This window comes from Aquarana catesbeiana, linkage group LG03, assembly GCF_042186555.1.
Source record: "Aquarana catesbeiana isolate 2022-GZ linkage group LG03, ASM4218655v1, whole genome shotgun sequence".
NCBI lineage: Eukaryota > Metazoa > Chordata > Amphibia > Anura > Ranidae > Aquarana > Aquarana catesbeiana.
In genome coordinates this window covers 668,040,844-668,062,132 of record NC_133326.1, presented here as the reverse complement: position 1 = coordinate 668,062,132, position 21,289 = coordinate 668,040,844, and the positions used below count along the sequence as shown (strand labels likewise).

The 21,289-nt window shown below is 41.2% G+C and overlaps 1 protein-coding gene across 1 annotated transcript in view; it reads right to left on the bottom strand.

Moving 5' to 3' along the window:
* The window catches only part of LOC141134079 (uncharacterized), a 53,282-nt gene extending 40,084 nt beyond the window's left edge, over positions 1 to 13,198 (bottom strand). The window contains exon 1 of the mRNA XM_073623666.1: positions 13,048 to 13,198. Within this exon, the coding sequence (XP_073479767.1) occupies positions 13,048 to 13,102 (55 nt within the window). The 5' untranslated portion in view covers positions 13,103 to 13,198. The remainder of the gene's footprint in view (positions 1 to 13,047) is intronic.
* Positions 13,199 to 21,289: the final 8,091 nt, after the last annotated feature.

Sequence of the window (21,289 nt, the reverse complement as noted above, 5' to 3'; positions counted from 1 at the left end):
ATGTTATGGACTTTTTGTAAAAAATGTTGAGTATCTTCTATGTAAGATTGTGTAGTTTCTATAAGGGTAAGACGTTTGTCCAAAAATTTAGCAGTCTGTGTGGTAATGGAATCTGTGCTAGAAACTATGGGACATCCTGGTGGATTTAAAGGATTTTTATGTATTTTAGGCAATACATATATAATAGGAGTGATGGGATGTTCAGATGTTATTCCTTTCAATTTCGTACTTGGGGGTGTCTATAGTATGCCTGTAAAGTGGCGCATGTTTCCCGTGTTTAGAACAGTCCAAGAGCAAAATGACATTTCAGGAAAAAAAGTAATTTAAAAGTACTCGCGGCTATAATGAATTGTCGATCCCGGCAATACACATAAAATTCATTAAAAAAACAGCATGGAGGTCCCCCCAAATTCCATACCAGGCCCTTCAGGTCTGGTATGGATATTAAGGGGAACCCTGCACCAATTTTTTTTTTTTAAATGTCGTAGGGGTCCCCCTCCAAATCCATACCAGACCCTGACAACTGAGGAGATCAGTTAAACCTCTCCTGGAAATATTAAACACTAATGCAGTCCATTATTGATGGGGATTTCCGTTTAGACTGATCATCTCAAAAGATGGGAAAACAATGGTGTTTAAACACCCAGGTGATTTACCGAAAATATTGACAACATTTAAGCTGCCTAGTTTAGACTTACTGGATTGGCCATTTAAATCCTTATTACTTGACTCTGTCTCAAGAGAAATTTGGGAGAAAGTCTCTTCCACTTGATCTGAACTTATATATAACAATATAAGTAATATAGATATATTTTTGTAAGGATTTGGATGGCTTTATTTATAAGAATTATTATGTTAGGATCTGGGAAGTGACCTGGCTAAATATTGTAGAAAGGAAATAATCGTAAAAGATATGAGACGGGTGAGGGGAGAGGTATTTAAAAATTCCCTCCCCCTCCCCTTTTTTTTTTTTATTGGTAATATGAACTTAGGTATTATGATTACATGTTTTGACATATATGTTGGTATAGAAAGAAGTGCCATAATGCAGGGTTGGAAGTTCCCTCCTCCCTCTTTTTTTTTTTTCCTGGAGGGATAACAGAGAAATTAAACATTGCAATAATTATATAACTGCTGTGGTTTGCAGTAGCTAAAGATGTCCCTTTTCATATGTCTACCCATATATTATTTTTAGATAAATTACTGTCTGAAAGAAAATATTATTGGTAATATGAATTTAGGTATTAGGACTACATGTTTTGACATATATGTTGGTATAGAAAGAAGTCCCATACTGTAGGGTTGAAAGCGTCTCCCCCCCCCCCCTTCTTTTCTTTTTTTTTTTTTTTTTGCCGACCTGAATGTCCAATGGTACAGCTCTTCCCCTGTCCAGTTTGCCTATGCCCTATAGTAGGCTTCCCAATGTTTGTTTTGGGAATTGTCTTATTTTAAAATAGTTTTTTCTTTTTTCTTTTTTTTCCCTTTTTTTATTTTCTTTTTATTTACTTATTTTTTGTTGTTCTCACTTAATAAACTCATGGACATAAAAATAAAATGTTTTCTCTTTATCTCATTTTCAATATGCTCCTTTAATGTGAAGGGTCTTAACCACCCGAATAAACGCTTACAAATTTCTCAATATCTTAATAAAGAAAAAATTGATATAGTGTTTTTTTCAAGAAACCCATTTTCGTACGGATGTAATTCCAGCATGTAAAAATAAATATTATACCACTTGGTATCATAGTACAAATTCATATGCAAAATCCAAAAGGAGTTTCAATCGCTATGCATAAGAATGTAAGGTGTCAAATCTTAGATTCTAAATCAGACACTCAAGGTAGATGCTTATTTTTAAAAATTAAAAAGGAGAATAAAATATATACTACAGCTAATGTATACTTTCCAAACACTTCCCAAATTTCTGAAGGCCTTAAATATATACAAATTCTTGAAAGTTTTGCCGAGGGTGATATTATTCTCGGAGGTGATTTTAATTTAGTTCTTGAACCCCGAATGGACTCATCCTTGGGGAAAACTCATATTTCGAATTCAGCTCTTCGTAGATTAAAGCAGAAATTTCCACAATGCAATTGTTTGATTTATGGCATATTTTGCATCCCTCTGAGAGAGATTATACTTTTTTTCTCCAGTTCATAAAACACATAGTAGGTTGGACTTTATATTTGTATTCCAAACATTATTAGATGCTACTCCAACAATTAGTATTAAATCTAAATTATGGTCAGATCATTCTGTCATTTTAATTTAGTAGAATCATGTGCCAGGAATAGATCCTGGCAATTAAACGATAACTTACTGGCAGACTCATTGTGTGTAACTGATATTAGAAAAGAGATAAAACATTTTATAGAAGACCATAAATTTAGATAATACTGCACCATCAATTAAATGGGAGGCTTTAAAATGTGTGTTGAGGGGAATATTTACATAGCACGGTTCAAGACTTAAAAAAAATTAGAATTATAGAATATTCAGCCTTAACCACTTCAATACCAGGCACTTAGACACCTTCCCGCCCAGCCCAATTTTCACCTTTCAGCGCTGTTGCAATTTGAATGACAATTGCGCGGCCATGCTACACTGTACCCAAACAATTTTTTTATCATTTTGTTCCCACAAATAGAGCTTTCTTTTGGTGGTATTTGATCACCTCTGCGGTTTTTATTTTTTGCGCAACAAATAAAAAAAGACCGAAAATTTCGAAAAAAAACAAGTTTTTCTTTGTTTCTGTTAAATTTTTTTGTAAATAAGTACGCTTTCTGAGTCAATAATGGGCACTGATATAGCTGCACTGATGGGCACTGATACGGCGGGACTGATGGGCACCGATGAGGTGGCACCAATGAGGTGGCACTGATGAGGTGGCACTAACGGGCACTGATGATGGGCACTGATAGGCGGCACTGATGGGCACTGATAGGTGGCACTGATGGGCACTGATAAGTGGCACTGGTATGTGGCACTGATGGGCACTCATAGGTGGCACCGATGGGCACACATAGGCGGCACTGATGGGCACTCGTAGGTGGCATTGATTGGCATATATGGGTGGCACTGATGGGTACTTATGTGTGGCACTGATGTGTGGCACTGATGGGCACTGATAGGTGGGCACTTATGGGCACAGATGGGCACTGACAGGTGGCACCGATGGGCACTGACAGGTGGCACCGATGGGCAATGACAGGTGGCACAGATGGGCAATGACAGGTGGCACTGATATAGCATTGCTGGGCAGATCTGGTCATTGCTGGGCAGATCTTTGGCATAATAGTGCCAATCAGTGCCCATTTGTGGGCACTGATTGGCACAGATTGGGCACATGTGGATGGCCATGGGGTACATACCTGGCCATCCACGTTGCCCCTTCCCTGGTGGTCCTAGTGGCATCCCTGGTAGTCCAGTGGGATGATCTGTGGGGGGGCTGCGCTGATAAACAATCAGCGCAGACCCCCCCTGCCAGGAGAGCCGCCGATCAGCTCTCCTCTACTTGCGTCTGTCAGACGCGAGTGAGGAAGAGCCGATTAACGGCTCTTCCTATTGATAGCGTGATCAGCCGTGATTGGACACGGCTGATCACGTGGTAAAGAGCCTCCGCCGGAGGCTTTTTACCAAGATCAGTGTAGCGGTGTGTCAGACTGACACACCGCTCCACCGATCGCCGCGATGCACGCCCCCGGGGGCGCGCTGCGGCATGTTATCCTGCTGGACGTCATATGACGTCCAGTCAGGATAACACAACCACTTCCGCTATAGGGCGGGCGGGAAGTGGTTAATAAAGAAAATTTCAGATTTAGAACTAATTCATAAAAATAGTAATAGTGATAGAGTTAGAATTGAACTTATTAACACTAGGAGTCAACTTTTTCATTTACTCAACCAGCAGTCTTTAAGAGCTCGGGATAAAACATTGAGAATGTCTTATGAATATAGTAACAAGAGTAGTTCTCTTTTGGCGCATTCTCTTCATTCTAAAACTTCATCCTCATCTGTTTTGAAACTATCTGCTCCTGGTAAAGGATTGGTGTATACTAACTCAGCTATTGTAGGGACTTTTTGCAATTATTACTCTTCATTAATTAACATTTCACAAACCAATTCTAAAACTGACCACTCTTTTATAGAGATGGAAAAAAAAAATCATATATAGAAGAAACAGCTTTGCCAAGTCTTGACTTGGCTACTAGCTCTTCCTTAGAAAATCCTTTTACTCCTGAGGAACTGTTATTAAGATTACTAAGATCGGCAAAGCACCAGGGCCAGATGGATTCTCTAGTCGATTTTATAAAATCTTTGCAGAAGATCTGTCTTCAATCCTTTTGTATGCATTTAATTCAATTTCAAGCTCTCAGATTTTTCCACCAGAAACATTGAAGGCTTATATTTCTGTTATTCTGGATCCGGGTAAAGATTAAACAAATCCAAATAGCTATCGCCCTATTTCATTACTGAATCAAAATATAAAGTTTTATGCTAAATTTATTGCTAATAGGCTTCAACCTTTGTTGCCTCAAATTGTCCATACAGAGCAGACTGGCTTTGTGAAGGCTAGAGAGGCTCGAGACAACACTAGTAAGACTCTTTCATTGATCTCCCTGGCACAGAAATGACAAATTCCGGCGTGCCTGCTTTCAATAGATGCCGAAAAGGCCTTTGACCGATTAAATTGGAGATTTTTATTTCACTCACTTCACCAGATTGGTCTGGTGGATAATTTAATAAATAAAATAATGGCACTACATACAGTTCCTTCTGCTCAAGTTCGAACAAACGGTATCTTTTCTAATAGATTTGAGATTAACAACGGTACCCGCCAGGGGTGTCCGCTATCTCCATGTCTTTATGTGATCACAACAGAACATCTAGCAATAGCTATAAGTAATAATACCTCTATACATGGTATTAATATTAATGAAATAGATTATAAAACCTCACTTTATCCAGATGATGTTTTACTTTATATAACATCCCCAAGGATTAGTATCCTTTCTGTTTTAAAAGAAATCAATCTATTTGGATATTTAAGTAATTTTAAAGTAAATCTAACTAAATCTGATTTATTGAATATCTCACTACCTAGAGATGAGGTTTCTTCTCTAGTAGCGTTATTTCCTTTTCACTTGTAGGTAGTAGCTGTGGAATATCTAGGAATTAAAATTCCAACAGATCTTACTCTTGTGTATGAATTAAACTTCCTTCCACTTCTACTTCAAATGCAAGCTAAATTGTTATTATGGTCTAAGCTCACTCTATCATGGTTTGTCCGTATTAACTCCATTAAGATGGATATTCTTCCAAAGTATTTATATTTTTTTCAAACCCTACCCATTAAATTACCTAAAATATTTTTTAAAAAATTGAACAAATTATTATCGCAATTTATCTGGAAAAATACTAAACCACAAATTAATTGGAAAACACTCTGTCGATCCAAAGATCGTGGAGGAGCAGGCTTGCCAGATTTTGAGTGCTATTATAAAGCAGCAATATTTTCCTGGGTTCTGGATTGGTTTCATCATCTTGATAATAAACAATGGGTCCAATTGGAAATAGGTTCTTCTCCATTGAATCCTAAAGCTGCTCTCTGGCTCTGTTTTAAGACTATAGGATTACGCTCTTCTTGGCCTTTGCTCACTTATACGGTTTTGGAATGTTGGTATTATTATTTAAAATTATTTCCCTTGTCTTCTATCCCAGCTCCACTTACTCCCTTAATAGATAATCCCTCTCTTCCTATTGGTACTCATTCTAATGCTATTCTAAGCTGGGACAAATCTTTTTGGCCACAGATTAGAAATATATTTTTGGAAGGTACCTTTATGTCATTTGTAAACTTTCAAAATGTACATGATCAGAGGAAAAGTATATGGTTTGTTTATTTACAATTGCAAAGTTTTTACTTGTCCTTGACTCCGAAATACTTTATCCACCGATCACTTACAGATTTTGAGCAGCTGTGTATATCTCTAGAACCACCAACGCATACTATATCTAAGATATACACGTTATTATCTATCTTTAATTCACCTGGTTTACCATCACATATGACAAAATGGGAGCTTGAATTAAACCAGTTAATAAAAGAGGAAGACTGGGATCAAATTTTTATTAATACTCATAAATTTTCAATAGCTTGTGACACCCAAGAGCTTAATTTTAAATTGTTATCTAGATGGTATCGCACTCCAGTTAATCTAAATCAAATTTTTCCTTCGCAATCAGATAAATGCTGGCGCTGTAATGTCGCTATAGGTAACTTATCTCATTTGTGGTGGGCCTGTCCTTCTATTTATAAATTATGGGATCAAGTAATTAAATTATACAATACTGCTTTGGACGAATCGATTAATAATTCTGTTGAATTGGCTCTTTTTTCTTTCTTACCCCAAATATTACCTAAAACCAAAAAAATCTCTTTTTTTTTTTATCAGCAATCAGACAATTGATACCAAGATATTGGAAATCCCCTATTGTCCCGACAATTTCAGAGTAGATTGAGACTCTTAAAAGTATTATGCATATGGAAAAACTGGTAGCTGAAAATAATGATACTATACAGAAGTTTAGTGAGGTGTGGCAGACCTGGATAACATTTAAAAACTCATCAACATTTTTTTGTTAATATTTTAATTTATTGCTGTTGGTGCATATATACTCTATTTTTTGCCTGAAATAACTTTAAAGGTTGAAGAAAGATTCTATGATTTTGTTAATGTGAGACAATATTATTTACGTTTTTTTTTTTTTTTTCTTCTCTTCTTTTTTTTGTGGTTTGTTGCTCAGAATATATAGAGGAGGGTTTTTTTTTTGTAGAAATATATAATCACGAAAGCTGAATGATTTAGTATATATAACTTTAATGAATATCAAATGTGTATTCTGAATGACTATATTTTGTGTATGTTAATGTGTTTTGTTGTTTGTATAAAATTTAAGAAAATTAATAAAAATATGTTGAAATGAGAAAGGGAGGGAGAAAAAAAAGAAAAAAAAATTCACACGGGGGAGGGATCTGGGGGTCCCCTTGTTAAAGGGAGCTTCCAGATTCCAATAAGCCCCCTGCCAGCATACCCCCACAACCACTGGGCAAGGGTTGTGTGGGATGAGGCCCTTATCCCCATCAACATGGAGACATCCTTCCTGTGGCCTGGTATGGTTCAGGAGGGGGGAACCCTCTCGCCCCCCCCCTCCTTTTCCTGCGGCCTGCCAGGTTGCGTGCATGGATAAGGGTCTGGTACAGCAATTATTAAAACTTTTTTTGCATTGATACATGTCCCCTGGGGCAGGACCCGGGTCCCCAAACACTTTTTATGACAATAAATTGCATATAAACTTTTAAAATTAGCACTTTTGATTATTCATGTTCGTGTCCCATAGACTTTAATGGTGTTCGCGTGTTTGAACAAATTATTTGCCTGTTCACATGTTCTGCTGCGAACCGAACCGGGGGGTGTTCGGCTCATCCCTAGTGTCAGGAAGAGGCTCTTGTCCCCATCAACATGGGTACAAGGTGCTTTGGGGGGACCCTGAAGCACCCTCCCCAAGTTGAGGGCATGTGGCCTGGTATGGTTCAGGGGGGTGCTCGCTCCCCCCCCATCCTGTCATCCAGGCTGCATGCTCGGATAAGGGTCTGATATGGATTCTGGTGGGGAACCCACGCCAATTTTTTTTTAAATTTTGGTGTGGAGTTCCCCTTAAACTCCATACCAGACCCAAAGGGCCTGGTATGGACTGGGGATTTTTCATCTATATTGCCAGAAGCTGGCAATACATTACAGCCACGAACAAGTTTAAATTACATTGTTTCCTTTAGAAATGTCATTTTACTGCAGTACTGTTCTACACATTGCACAGATGTGCCACTTTACAGGCAGACTAATGCCCTGTACACACGATAGGACCTTGTTGTCGGAAATTCCGACCATGTGTAGGCTCCATCACACATTTTCCATAGGAATTTCCGACACACAAAGTTTGAGAGCAGGCTATAAAATTTTCCGACAACAAAATCCAATCGGTTAAATTCTGATCGTATATACACAAATCCGACGCACAAAGTGCCACGCATGCTCAGAATAAATTAACCGGTTCCCGTCCGGTGCACGCCGATGTACGTCAGCAGAATGGCATGGCTGGGCAAATGGGCGTACCTGTACGTCCATTTGAATTCCCCGCCGTGCCATTGCGTGCGCGCTGCCAGCGGCGCGCACGTGCCAGTGTCATTTACACAGTAATCAGTGCATTTTTAATCGCACTGATCGCTGTATAAATGACAATGGTCCCAAAAATGTGTCAAAAATGTCCGACATGTCCGCCATAACGTCGCAGTCACAATAAAAATCGCTGATTGCCGCCATTACTAGTAAAAAAAAAAATTATTAATAAAAATGCCATAAAACTATCCCCTATTTAGTAAACGCTATAACTTTTGCGAAAACCAATCAATAAACGCTTATTGCGATTTTTTTTACCAAAAATATGTAGAAGAATATGTATCGGCCTAAACTGAGGAAAAAAAATGTTTTTTTTTTATATATTTTTGGGGGATATTTATTATAGCAAAATGTAAAAAATAATGCTTTTTTTTTCAAAATTGTCGCTCTTATTTTGTTTATAACGCAAAAAATAAAAATCGCAGAGGCGATCAAATACCGCCAAAAGAAAGCTCTATTTGTGGGAAAAAAAGGACGTCAATTTTGTTTGGGAGCCACATCGCACGACCGCGCAATTGTCAGTTAAAGCGACGCAGTGCCGAATCGCAAAAAAACGGTTAACAGACGAAAGCTATTGGTTACTGCCCCGTTTATAGTCCTGACGTACGTGTTTTACGTCATCGCGTTCAGAACGATCGGATTTTCCGACAACTTTGTGTGACCCTGTGTATGCAAGACAAGTTTGAGCCAACATCCATCGGAAAAAATCCATGGATTTTGTTGTCGGAATGTTCGATCAATGTCCGACCGTGTGTACAGGGCATAAGGGGACCCCCCCCAGGCACAGTATTTAAAGGAATATTTCATTTTTATTGTTTCACTTTAAGCATGATTAAAATCACTGCTCCTGAAAAAACGGTTGCTTTAAAAACTTTTTTTTGCATAGATACATGTCCCCTGGGGCAGTACCCAGGTCCCCATACACTTTTTTTTATGGCAATAACTTGCATAATAAGTCTTTAAAATGAGCACTTTTGATCTTTCATGTTCATGTCCCATAGACTTTAATAGGGTTCACTTGTTCGCTAGAACTTTTTGCCTGTTCGCATGTTCTGGTGCGAGCCAAACCAGAGGGTGTTCGGCCCATCCCTAGTAGAAAGCCGAATACAAAAGATATACAAGTAAAACACATGTAGGAGGATTTGTTTCACCTCTGTGTATCATCTGTGGCTGTTTACTTCACTGGGTATATGCAAGGGTTTACAATCACTTTAACTCATAATACATCTTCTCATATTCTGCCTTTCTGCTTCTGTATAGCAATGCCTTGCTGTGTGCCAGAATTTGAAAATACCCCCCATGTTTTTATATGTGTGCCAAGACACATCACTTTTGCTGTAAAGGGTGGGAGGTACAAGCAGAGAGCTGGAAGAGATCTAAGGCATTATGCATAGGTCACACTGACTGTGAAAATGCATGCGCATGGAGGCAAAATGTTATCAGAGTCTACTCCCCACAAATTCAACCAATCCATAAAGAATTCTGGTTCAGGTGATTTGTTTAAATCATGAACCTGTTTGTGTTATTTACAGCCACCAATCAGATTCAAACTTTCAAAGGATTATTGAAATTTGGATTCTGAATATTGCAATCAGATTGTGGTAAATGGGGCAGCACAGACCATTCTTATTAAAAGGGAGTCTCGAAATGAGGCTTATCGTGTTTACTTGCACACAGAGGTGTAAGAAACTTGGGGTTTACAGTTCTTTCTCAACAACAAATGACCTCATGAGAGTATAATCATTGTTATTTGTGGACTCATCTACCCTACCAACTGCTCAGTGTTCACAGCCCAGCCAATCTCTCCACTGGTCTCCTGATCACCCAACAAATTCAAAATATTAACAAGGACTTACAAAGACATCCACAACTCTGCCCCAAGCTACATCACTAACATTGTTTTAAAATACCCATCAAACTGTTCTCTTCAGGCCTCACAAGTCCTCCTGTTCTCTAGCTTCCTCCTCACCTCCTCCTATGCTCTCCTCTAGGACTTCTCCAGAGACTCTTCCAACTTCTGGATTTTTTTACCCCAACCTGTCCAGCTATCTCCTAATCTATTCACCTTTAGATGACCCTTTAAACCTTATCTCTTTAGGGAAGCTTATCTCACCTATATATAACAACTGCATTTTACTATTCACCCCCTCACAGTCATTATGTTTCACATTACTTGTCCTTGCTCATTTGATTTTAGGTTCTCATAAGTGGGGCCTTCCTAACCCTCTTGTCTTGAATTGAATTGCAATAAAGCATGTAAAGCACTATGTAATCTGTTGGCACTATACAAATCCTATATAACAATAATATTTTTTTATAATATATCAAATGGTTGTGGGAATATCTTAAAAAAAGAAGATAATAGAAAGAAAATAAATACTGCTGACATTTCAATCCAGAATGTGAACATGTAAAATGTTTTCTAGTAACATAAAATAAATTCGTTTAGTGTTTTACTTTGTGCTATTATCAGTGTGGAAGGATAAGAAACTATACAATTCTTCCAATCAAGTAGGTCATAACTGAAGAAGAGCATTCTAAAGCCAATAGGTGAGCTCGTTCTCACCCCTACCACTCCACATGATAGCAGATGCCAGGCAAGAGAAGAATACCTTGAATTTGAGAGGGCAGCTAACAATAATACAATGTGCAGACTGAGCCACCAAGGAATATATTAAAGTATATAAAGCATGCACAGACACATCAATAAATCCACAACTGATCAAAAGGGATCTTCTTTATCCACTTAGGAAATGTTTGGGGTTTTACACACGTTGATTTAATGGGGAAGTTCAACTCAAAAGTAATACTTCTGTATTGTGTAGACAGCAACCATGGGAGTCACTCCTAGTTTCTCATAATTTGCCAGGATTCTAGAAGAGGAGATATACTCATTGAAGTTCCTGCATCTGCTTCCATGTAATGTGAAAAAATCTTCCTGATACTGCAGAAGGTATAGTCTCATTCTTCCTGTGAGATTCTTCATTGTGTAGCATAAATGGAAAATCCAACAAAAAGAGGGCACTTTTTTTAAGATCACTGGAATTAAGTGAATCTTGGAATTTAGACTTCTCACTACTGGAGCCCTTGGAAATAGTATGAAGCTAGTGCAATTCAACCTTCTGGTATCTGCTGTGATACAAGGTAGCCTGGAAAAAGCAAATTGTTCTTTTATTTTGAAAAGCAAACAAAAATAGCTTTCTTCGGCAAAACAATCAAGCAGTCCAAAATTCTGATACCACAAAACTAGGCACTAGGCTCAAGGTTCCTCCTTGGTAAGGGTGCAGGACAGGCCACATGGGTTCAGCAATCACCTTCTCGGTTTGCCAGAGGGCTCACCCTTGCTTTGTAGCCTCTCCACTCTACCCCAATGACACAGGTGCTGATTTCTTTCTGTTCCCTTTCAAGACTCCGTTGACTGTGCCTTCTTTTCGAACCTTTGAAATTCCAGTTCCCTAAAAACAAATTATCAACTCAGAGAGTATTGGAAGTCAGTCTTCACTAGCCTGACTATCCCAGAACACCTCACCCTGCATGGGCGAGTACTCAGCGAGGTCTCCAAAACTGTCCACCTTAAAGGGACCACAACTCAAATATTGGTGAGATAAACCTGCCATCCAGGACACATTCCTGGTGTCCTGTACACTACCTAATCCTGAAACATCCATTTTTTGGTGCAGCTTACCAATCCTGAAATGTAGTTTCTTTTATAAACCTTTTTTTTTATACCAGGTGATCAGGCCAGTGACACACTTTCTGTCTTAGGGTGTCTCAACTCTGGATAGAAGAGCAACAGAGACACTTTTGGATGTAGATGTAGATCAATTTTACATAAGTGACTAACAAATTAAAGCCAGACACCAGATAACAGTTTTAAGCATCTACAGCCACTGTTTTTCTTTCTTTTGGGATAAAGGTATTATATAAATGAATGCTGACCATTGTAAGCACCCCTGTCAGTGTTAAATGGTTTACCCTCTAACTGCCACTTTGTCTGGACAGCTTGGTCTGTTAAAGAAAGTTGAAAAATAACAGACTCGGTCAAAATAAAAGGGAAAAAAAGCCTTAAAAAAAGTAGCAGCCACCACATTTAATAATTAGTAAGTTACAAAATACATTTTTGTTTTGGGGTTTATTACTGCTTTAAACCTAAGTTTGGCAGTAGGGAAAGACTAATAAATGTCCAATGTAATCATGGAGCTTAAGGGCCTATAAGGATAAGTTGACCTGCCATAAGGGCTCTTGGCTAACTGGAAGCTGACTTTGACCATTCACTACTGAATACCAGGGCCCATCTGTGGTTATCATCATCCAAGCAAGGCTGCTGAAAGATTCAATCCAAAGAGCCCAATCCCTACTGAGACTGGCAATGTTCCCCAAATAACAAAGCTGGCACACGGAATGCTAAGAAGATCAATTACTAGTCAAAGAACACTAGAAAAGACTAGTCTATAGCACAAGTTCACCACTAGTGTTGCAACAATAGCATAGACTTCTATAGACCTAGTAATAGTTTGTCATCTTTATCTGGACTTGTTTGGAAATGTTGAAGATATTTCATTACTCATCCAAGTAGCTCCCTGAAGATCCTTCCTGGATGAGTAGCCAAAAGTCCTTGACATGACTACCTACCACTAATTATACTGTAGCCTGAATAAATGAGAACCTTCACGGATACTCAAACAGAAAATCAGAATGCCATACTAGTTCCTACTAGGCAACCACCATGTTCTACAACATTACATAAAGATGATTGTATTTCTGTTGGATTCTAGAATCGTTTGTCTAAGATACTAACAAAACTACTCACCAGAACTAAAAGAAAGAACTGCCAGCACAAGGATTAGAAGCGGCTGGGGCTCCATTGCTGAGGACCTTAAAATGTCTCCAACCCTTCTTTCTCCTTTTCTTAATAATATTACTAGAGAATTACTGTTGACCTTTCTTGCTCCTGTGATCAAAATGCCTGGTTCCTATTACAAGGCATATATAGGTGCGTATGACGTAATGGCATAAGTAGCAACAGATAATGGTATAATAAACAACCAATAGGGAATGGAGACACAGATGCAGGTTTATTGACTTGAAATAAAGATGCTATAAAAGTACTGTTATACAGCTCCTAAACAGCACATTCTACTAAAATTTATACGCTCTACTAAAATGTATAATGAAACTGAAGAAATGAATGTTCAATAAAAAGGATGATGTGTGAAGTTGAACTACAACCTTACATTTAGTTATACATAGTTACTTTCCTTTACAGAAATTTCTTATACTGATTTACCTGCACACTTCTCACAGTGTGGGTTAGAAGCTGCAGCAACCCAAATAGTGCCCACCTCATTTCCTGTCTGGAGGATGTTCAGCATCATCTAGTCCATTCCTGCCTAGCCTGTCTCTGGCCCATCCCTTTCATTCATTGGATTTTGGTTCGTGGAGACTTAGCTTCACATAGTTACATAGTAAAGCCCCGTACACACGGTCGGATTTTCCGATGGACAATGTCCGATCGGAGCGTGTTGTCGGAAATTCCGACCGTGTGTGGGCGCCATCGGACATTTTCCATCGGATTTTCCGACACACAAAGTTGGACAGCAGGAGATAAAATTTTCCGACAACAAAATCCGATCGCGTCAATTCCGACCGTGTGTGGCCTGTTCCGACGCACAAAGTGCCACGCATGCTCAGAAGAAATTCCGACACGGGACAGCTCGTTCTGGTAAACTTAGCATTCGCAATGGATACAGCACTTTCGTCATGCTGCAATGTTCAAAATGGTTTAATACAGCGCACTCTCTTCTTCTTTATAATGTGACAAGAATTAAGTAGTTTTGATGCTCATATTCACACACACTTCTCACAAACTTATTTCGTTACTATTTATCGGGATTCCCTCAATATATTTTGATTTCTCACATCTGATAACATATTTTTTTTTTTTTTTGTTTGACTTTAATGTAGATTCTTTTTTTGTGTTTCTCTTTTTTAATTTTTTTTTTTGGTGATTTTGATTTGTACTCCCAAAAATGTTTGTGTGTTTTTTGTGACAAGTTCCCACAACACCATTGATATGTTGTTCTATTTAATCTGTAGGAGATTGTTTGGTGTTGTTGTCCCTTGTTAATTTCACATTTTATGTTTTTAGAAATGTACCTGAATCGTCACCAACAAACTGTCCTTTTTGGATTAAAACACACACAGGAGAGTAGAATTTACCGAAAAAATTTTATTAACGGCTCACAACTATAAAAAAAACAAAGAGGGAGGCAACGCTGGAGAAACTGCAGAAGTGGGCGAAGCCTTGGACCCCCAGGGCAGACATCAATTATTTAAAAGCAAAATTGGTGGCCTGAGGAGTCCATATCTAAGGGAGGGCAGTCTGGTCCAGAAGTCCCAGAGATCCGGAAAGCAGCAGATGACATCTATGTCCCCAGGCTGTGGTCATATGAGAGACTGCAGCTTTTGTCAGACCAGACTGAACCCAGGGCAATCACTCTTTGGTCTTCCTTCCACGCCTCCTTCCACGCTGTGGCTGTGGTGGTGGAGTTGTGGCAGCAGGAGGAGGAGGAGGATCGTCGATCTCAATGACATCCGTCTTGTGTGTCAGTTCCCCACTCTCCCCCTTACGTAGGACTTTATAAATCAGGTCCTCAGAGATCTTGCGTTGGCCCTCCTGCATGCCCAGCAATTTGGTGGCAGCCATGCAGGCAAAGGCCTCTTCAGGACTGGGGAAGGCTCTGAGGGACGCCGAAGCCTCCTGGATCAGCCTGTATGCTGAATCCTGCACAGGACTGGGAGTCATCTTCCTGGCTCGTTTATGTGGCAGGCGGAGGGGAGGAACCTGAGACTCAGTCAGGCTGCGACTGGTCCCAGGCTTCTCTTGGCTGACACTTAGCCCCGCCTCCTCCTGGCTGCCACTAATCCCTGCCTCCTCCTGGCTGACACTAATCCCCGCCTCCTCCTGGCTGCCACATTCCACAGCCTCCTCCTGGCTGAGGTCTTCCTGTGTATGAAAAAGGGACATAGTTTTAGTATTTTTTACATCAATCACACACAATTTTCACCTCCTGACTGCTGTAAATTGAATGTTAACAAATATAACAGACTATCATTCTGAGCCCAGCATTTTGCATTCTTGTCCCAATTTTGGGTGCCCACTACTGTCTATTGATATGTAAAACACTTTTTTTAATCAGCAATTAGTGATCAATACTAACATCTAGTAAACATCATTTCTTTATTGCCCAGAAATCTGTAGAAGAATGCTATACCTGACTCCAGCTGGGCTCCTCCACTTCTTCCTGGCTGGAAGGCCCAGGTTGGACATCAGAAGCCTCAGCTGGTATGGAAGGAAGGGTGGAAGGAAGAGTGGAGAGTGATTCCCTGACTTCAGTGTGGTCTGACAGAAATCGCAGTCTCTCGTAGTACCACAGCCTGGGGACATAAACGTCATCTGCTGCAGCTCCGGACCTCTGGGAATCTGTGACCTTCTTGCGCTCCCTAAGATATGTGCTCCTCAGGCCACCAATTTTTGCTTTTAAATAAGGGATGGTTGCTGTGGGGACCACCGGCTTCACCAACTCCAGCAGTTTCTCCAGCGCTGCCTGCCTCTTTTGTTTATGGTTATAGTGGGGGTATCTCCCTTGCCACAGACAGGGCAGCTCCCTGTACTTGTCAATGAACAGGGGCAGGAAATTGTGGTCGTTGAACCCATCCATTTTCTCTGCAAGACACAACACAAGACAAACCCTAATGTCAGGCCAAACTCCCCTAATCTTGTTCCAATATAGGCTTCCATTTCAAAGCAGTATAGGCCCAAGTTTAGATCCTACCTTCGTTAGCACGATCGGCGTCTCCGATGCTCCTTCCTCCGCTCACAGATCGTACGTAAGACGCGCGCGTTACGATTTATACACACTGCGCATGCGTATAACTCCGCCCGCCCCTGATGTTCTTTCTAGTATATTCCCCACCCCTTTTCGTTCGGCGCAGTGGGGGAAGAGCACATGGCGGATAGACAGCAGGATCGTGCTAATTACAGCAACGAGGAGGAGGAGGAAAGGCCGGAGCCTGAAACGTCCCGATCCAGAAGGAGATTAAAGGACTCAAATATGTCCTTTGGGGAGATGTTGGAGATGGTGGACATCCTGAAGAAGGCCGACTATGATGGAAAGTATGGGCCTTACCCCAACCACAATGTCCGAAAGGCCAAGCTCATGGCGAAAGTGGTCAGAAGTCTGCACCGGAAATTCGGGGTACGACGATCGAAAGATCAGCTCAGGAAGTAGTGGTCGGACCTCAAATTACGAGAACATGAGCAGTACAGAAAGACCCAGAGAGTGCTGCAAAAAAGTAAGTATTTGTGCTGTGTTCCTATTCTTTTTGTGTTTATTACGTTCGTGCTGCTCCATGTGCTTTTAGGAACTGTTGTACAGTTTAAAATGGCAACTTTCATGTTCATGGGCACATTATTCGTTCGGATCACACATTTTCATTTCGGACGATAAAATACCATTGTTTAGGCCATATGCATTTGGCCACCATTTTGACGCCCTATACTTGGCTTCAAAGAATTGGGTTGTGTAGATGGCTTTGTTACTAGAATGAAATGCAAACTAGATTGTGTGTAAGGAGAGGACACTCAGCAGCTGTTTTCACATCTGGACACTGGAGCACTAGTGTGGGACCCCAGAACACCATTTTTATTAGGGGGGGCACACAGGTGCTCCAGTGTATACTATAGGGGGGTCTCCATCTGTGAAGCTTGTACTAAACAGGTAAAGTATTGCAGCTTGACAAAGGACACTCAAAATTCTACATCTTGGAACTCTGCTAAAATAGATCATTGTACCCCACTTCCAAGCAATGTTTCATCTTTCTAGTTCTGCCATCAAATATCTGTGTGCTAATTATACCATTTTTGTTTTACATAGGGGAGAAAAGACTCGGAGGACACCCCTCATCCGAGGAGACCAGAGCCCCCCCCCCCCCCTGGAAGAAGTGGAAATCCCCCCAACACAAGATGAGCAGGAGGAAGAAGACGTGGTGGAACTAGTCACCACAACAGGTGAGTGTCTGCGACCACAGGCTCAGATAAGAGATGGATGGCGGCATTTTTTTGGAAACCTAATTTATTTTGGGTTTCCTCTCTTTTTAGGTGATCGCGAGGTTGTGGATGAAGATCCTTTCACATCCGAAAGTGCCCAGATCCTGATCGGGGAGATCATGGGGTGTAATTTACAATTGGAAAACATCAAGCAAAACATCAATGATGTTATTCCAAAATACAAAAACATCATTGATGTTTTGGGGCGAGTTTAAAACCCCTCCAAATCACTTTCTTCTTTTGTGTGCTACAATGTGCGAAATGTTTTTGTGATTTTTCCCAAAGCCAAATTTGGAGGATGCACACAGTGTGCCAACATGTGCTATCTGCCATCGCGGGAGATCAATGGACACGTTTTGGGGGTGCAACACCTTCCTCAATAATAAAGTAGCGGTGAGGAAGGGCTTTCTCCCCCAAAACACGTCCCTTGATCCCCCCTGATGGCAGATAGCACATGTTGACATTGGGAAATTTGTGTGCATCTTCCAAATTTGGCTTTTCCAGGGGTGATTTCCCCCCATCTGAACGCAATATCAAACACAGTTCCTAAATACTCATGTCTGATATTGCCTTCAAGTTCTACCAAATGTGAACTTTGTAAGATCAAGATTTGTGTCTTTCTTGTGGGTTTTACACAGGCCTGTTTTCTATAAAATGCACATTTTGATTTTGGATAATGACACCACAAAAATTGTTATACAACAAACATGTTGGTTTGTCAGAAAAACCTTTGGTAAATGCACATGTGATTGTGCAGGTATTAAAAAGATTGTTCATCAAGAATGTGTGGATTATTGTCTCAACGCTACAACACTTTTGGGGTGATGTAATTGTTGTTTTATGAGAAAATGGGGGTAATTTCCTAAGGGCAAATCCTCTTTGCACTACAAGTGCAGTTTCAGTGCAGTTGCAAGTGCACTTGTAGTGAAAAGTGTCTTTGCATTTAGTAAATAACAGCCAACAGTGCTTTGTATATGGTTACTAGGGATGAGCCGAACACCCCCCGGTTCGGTTCGCACCAGAACCCGCGAACGGACCGAAAGTTCGCACGAACGTTAGAACCCCATTGACGTCTATGGGACTCGAACGTTCGAAATCAAAAGTGCTCATTTTAAAGGCTAATTTGCATGGTATTGTCCTAAAAAGGGTTTGGGGACCCGGGTCCTACCCCAGGGGACATGTATCAATGCAAAAAAAACTTTTAAAAACGGCCGTTTTTTCGGGAGCAGTGATTTTAATGATGCTTAAAGTAAAAAAAAAAAAGTGAAATATTCCTTTAAATATCGTACCTGGGGGGTGTCTATAGTATGCCTGTAAAGTGACGCGTGTTTCCCATGTTTAGAACAGTCCCTGCATCAAATGTCATTTTTAAAGGAAAAAATCTCATTTAAAACTGCTTGCGGGTTTAATGTCATGTCGGGTCATGGCAATATGGATGAAAATCAGTGAGACAAACGGCATGGGTACCCCCCAGTCCATTACCAGGCCCTTTGGGTCTTGTATGGATATTAAGGGGAACCCCGCACCCAAATTAAAATAAGGAAAGGTGTGGGGCCACCAGGCCCTATATACTCTGAACAGCAGTATACAGGCGGTGCAAACAAGACAGGGACTGTAGGTTTGTTGTTAAGTAGAATCTGTTTGTAATTTTGAACATTTTTAACGTGTTTAGCTCCAGCCAAAAAATCTTTTCTAAGCTTTTTGGAAAACATAGGGAAGGGTTATCACCCCTGTGACATTTGTTTTGCTGTCTTTCCTCCTCTTCAGAAGATTTCACCTCACTTTTTTGTCCCAATGAAAAATGTTTTTTGAAAATTTGGGTTTTTTTGTGGAACAAGGATTGGAAAGCATCAGTGGAAAGGAGAAATTGTTTTCCCATATTAACTCTTACAGGAGAGAATTTCCCTTCCTAGGGGTAGATTTCATCTCACTTCCTGTTGTCTCCTTCCGTTTGCAAGTAGGAGTCGTTTGTAAGTTAGATGTTTGAAAGTAGGGTCCTGCCCTATATACTCAGCAGAAATTTGGGCCTTAGGTGTTGCTGTGGCCACAACACTGTAAGCCCTCACAGGGCCCTGCTGTGAAATATTAGATCAAGAATTGTAATTACATGCCCCTGTTGAACAGGAGCTGAAAAATTAGGCCTTAGGCACTGGTGCTGGTGCCACAACACTGCAACCCCTCACAGACACTCTAGTTGGAACGCAGGAACGAGCCCTGCTGCAAATTATTGCTTCAAAAATTGTAATTACACGCCCCTGTTAGACAGGGGCAGAAAAATTGGGCCTTAGGCACTGGTGCTGGTGCCACAACACTGCAACCCCTCACAGACACTCTAGTTGGAACGCAGGAACGAGCCCTGCTGCAAAGTATTGCATCAAAAATTGTAATTACACGCCCCTGTTAGACAGGGGCAGAAAAATTGGGCCTTAGGCACTGGTGCTGGTGCCACAACACTGCAACCCCTCACAGACACTCTAGTTGGAACGCAGGAACGAGCCCTGCTGCAAAGTATTGCATCAAAAATTGTAATTACACGCCCCTGTTAGACAGGGGCAGAAAAATTGGGCCCTAGGCACTGGTGCTGGTGCCACAACACTGCAACCCCTCACAGACACTCTAGTTGGAATGCAGGAACGAGCCCTGCTGCAAAGTATTACATCAAAAATTGTAATTACACGCCCCTGTTAAACAGGGGCTGAAAAATTGTGCCTTAGGCACTGGTGGTGGCGCCCAGAACCAAAAATGTTCTTACAAGCTATCAGCGTGATGATTGAGGAGGAAGAGGATAATTACTCAGGGATAGTCACTCAGCATCAGCATAGGCAGTCTTTGAAGGGATCTGAGATTTCAAAAAAAATTATTCGGTTACATCAGCATCAGGTGCTTGGTAGCTGGTGGTGATCCAAGACTCATTCATTTTTATGAAGGTCATCCGATCGACCGAGTCGGTGGACAGACGCACCCTGTGATCGGTTACCACGCCTCCAGCAGCACTGAATGTGCGTTCCGAAAGAACGCTGGATGCAGGACAGGCCAGTAGCTCAATTGCATACTGTGCAAGCTCTGGCCAGTGATCCATCCTCAAGACCCAGTAACCCAGAGGATTTTCGGTGGGAAAGGTGTCCAAGTCTGATCTTGCCCCTAGGTATTCCTGCACCATGTAAAACAGACGCTGGCGATGGTTGCTGGAACCGATCATACCTTGGGGCTGCGGACCAAAAAATTGTCTGAACGCATCGGTCAGACGGCCACCTTCTCCACCGCTCCTTCTTTGACTGACCGAAGCCTCAGCAACACGTTGTCCAGAAACAGGAGTTTGTAACCTCCCAGTCTCTGGGAACGCGTTGCACAGACCTTTCTGCAAGGCCTCCCGAAGATATTTCATCCTCTGCTCCCTCTGCGATGGCAAGATAAGGTCCGCAACCTTACCCTTGTAACGTGGATCAAGGAGGGTTGCCAGCCAGTATTGGTCCTTCTCCTTGATACCACGAATACGAGGATCCTTACGCAGGCTTTGCAGGATCAGGGAGGCCATGCAGCGTAGGTTTGCTGAGGCATTCGGTCCGGAGTCCTCTGGGTCACTAAGAACGACATGGTCCGCAGCCACCTCCTCCCAGCCACGTACAAGTCCATGTGTTTCTTGGGACTGATCCCTTAAAGACTGCTGCTGATGCTGAGTGCCAGGCTCCACCTCCATACTGACACAATCTTCCTCCTCCTCCTCTTCCTCCTCGTCCTCTTCCTGTGTGATCGGCGGGCACGCAGGAACACTGTCTGGATAAAGGGGGCCTTGAGAGCTAAGGAAGTCCTCCTCTTCCTGCCTCTGTTCTGCCTCAAGTGCCCTGTCCATTATTCCACGCAGCGTGTGCTCCAACAGGTGGACAAGGGGGACAGTGTCACTGATGCATGCACTGTCACTGCTCACCATCCTCGTGGCCTCCTC